Source organism: Gouania willdenowi, unplaced genomic scaffold, assembly GCF_900634775.1.
Source record: "Gouania willdenowi unplaced genomic scaffold, fGouWil2.1 scaffold_184_arrow_ctg1, whole genome shotgun sequence".
NCBI lineage: Eukaryota > Metazoa > Chordata > Actinopteri > Blenniiformes > Gobiesocidae > Gouania > Gouania willdenowi.
In genome coordinates this window covers 86,664-88,821 of record NW_021144935.1, presented here as the reverse complement: position 1 = coordinate 88,821, position 2,158 = coordinate 86,664, and the positions used below count along the sequence as shown (strand labels likewise).

The following is a 2,158-nucleotide window of genomic DNA, read 5'->3' as shown; positions in this document are numbered from 1 at the left end:
TAACATACACCAACATATTTTAGCAGCATCAGCATTATTGTTTTCTGTGACGTGTCCTTCAGTCTTTACTTGTTTTATCAGGAGGGAATGATTAGCCACTTTAGTTTAGTCTTTTCCCAGCAGCAGAGTTTTTTCAGAGTGTTTCCTTTTGAGGGAGAGTTCATTCTGTATTTGTCCATAGTATCCATAGCAACGGTCATCTACCAATCACTAACAGCCACTGGGTAGATGACATGTCCAGATCAGTCAGATCAGCTTATTTTATCATTATTCTTATTTCATATATTATTATTTATTATTATTATATTATTTATTATTATTATTATTATTATTATTATTATTATTATTATTATTAGTCATGTTTTTGTAGGAAACAGTTTGTTCTTTATTCTGAGTTTAACATAATCAAACATCTGGATGGAACCATTTGAGTCTATAAGTTTTTATAATGTGTGTTTGGCTATTCAAAAACAAAGTTGTCCTGATTTTTATTTTATTTTATTATTACCCAAGAGGTTTTGGTAAATTGTTATTATAACAAAAGTATTTTGTGTTGTCATATTTGGTGCCTTTGGAGATCAACTTATTTATTTATTTATTGCTTATTTAAGTATTTGTTTACTTATTTCTTTATTTAATTCATTCATTTTTATATTATTGTGTCTCAGTCTTCATTTATTCATTTAATTCATTTTTAGCCTATTCTAGTTGTAAAAGTTAAAAGTAGTAAAATATATTTAAACTAAAGTATTTTATAATTATTATTTCTAGTGTTAATTATTTGTGTAAAGTTGTTCAGCTAATGTTCAAATCTATGTTAATTTTTATTTTATTTTTTTTCATGTGTGTGTTTATGTGTAGATATATATGTATGGGTGTATATGTATTTTATCAATCTCTATTCATCAGTTATCTATGGGTGTGTATTATATGTGTTAGTGTATCTATGTACATTTATGTGAAGTTGTGAATGTTGAAGTTTTAGATACAAAGTCATAAATTATTTTATCAAGATTATTGTTATTATTTATTAAAGAGAAGTGTTGAGAGGTTAGTAAATTCTACTCCTGTGAATATGTATTGATGTCTTATGTTAATTTTCCTTTTTATTATGTTTTGAAATAATCACTATATACAGTCAATCAATAGGTTTGTTTATTCATTTATTTATCATTGTAATGTATTAGAATTCATACGACAAATGTATTTCTAAAGGGATAATTATGATTTAGTGTGTGATATTGTCCACATTCAAAAACTAAAAAGAATAAAAATAAGTACGACTACCAAACTTATTTAAACTGCAAAGGACCAAATAGTGTAAATATACATATATATAATAGTGTATAGTTAAGATCAGAGGAGGTGGAACCAATCAGTGAGGATGAAGAGAGGAACACTTTGAAGGAGATGAGAAGGTGTTGAAGACAAACCAGTAGAACATGGAGAGCTTGATGGAGATGGCATCAGGTTTCTGAGCAGCACTTTGGACTCTTTAGGTGTGTAAATCACTGCCTGTGTGCTCCTGCAGGGCGGACCATGGAGGAGAGCAGAGGATCAAAGCTGGTGTGAGGAATGTAAGTGTGTGTGTGTTCATTCAAAGTGTCCTCATGAAGCTCTGAGTGAATGAACATGTCAGTGATACAGAGAGAATGAAGCATCACATGATCAAACTGTTGTTTCTTTGTGTCTCATCAGATTTCTGTCACATTCACCTCGACACAAACTCCATCAGCAGAAACCTCAGACTGTCTGAAAACAACAGGAAGGTGACATTTGTGAAGGAGAAGCAGCTTTATCCTGATCATCAGGACGATTTGATTACTGTCAGGTTCTGTGTAGTACTGGTCTGACTGGTCGCTGTTACTGGGAGGTGGAGTGGAATGGAGATGTTTATATAGCAGTGAGTTACAGAGGAATCAGAAGAAAAGGAAACAGTGATGCTTGTGTGTTTGGAAATAATCAATCAATCCTGGAGACTGAGATGTTACAGAGGTTTTTACATCTTCAGACACAATAACATATTCACACGTACCTCCTGTCCCTGTGGTTCCTCTGGTAGAGTAGGAGTGTATGTGGACTGTCCTGATGGACGTCTGTCCTTCTATGAAGTCTCCTCTGACTCTCTGACACTCATCCACACCGTCTGTACCTCCTT

General features: G+C 32.5%; 1 protein-coding gene across 1 annotated transcript in view; it reads left to right on the top strand.

Annotated features, from left to right (window-relative positions):
- LOC114458783 (protein NLRC3-like) overlaps positions 1 to 1,853 on the top strand; it is a 7,376-nt gene extending 5,523 nt beyond the window's left edge. The window contains exon 4 of the mRNA XM_028441173.1: positions 1,699 to 1,853. Within this exon, the coding sequence (XP_028296974.1) occupies positions 1,699 to 1,853 (155 nt within the window). The remainder of the gene's footprint in view (positions 1 to 1,698) is intronic.
- Positions 1,854 to 2,158: the final 305 nt, after the last annotated feature.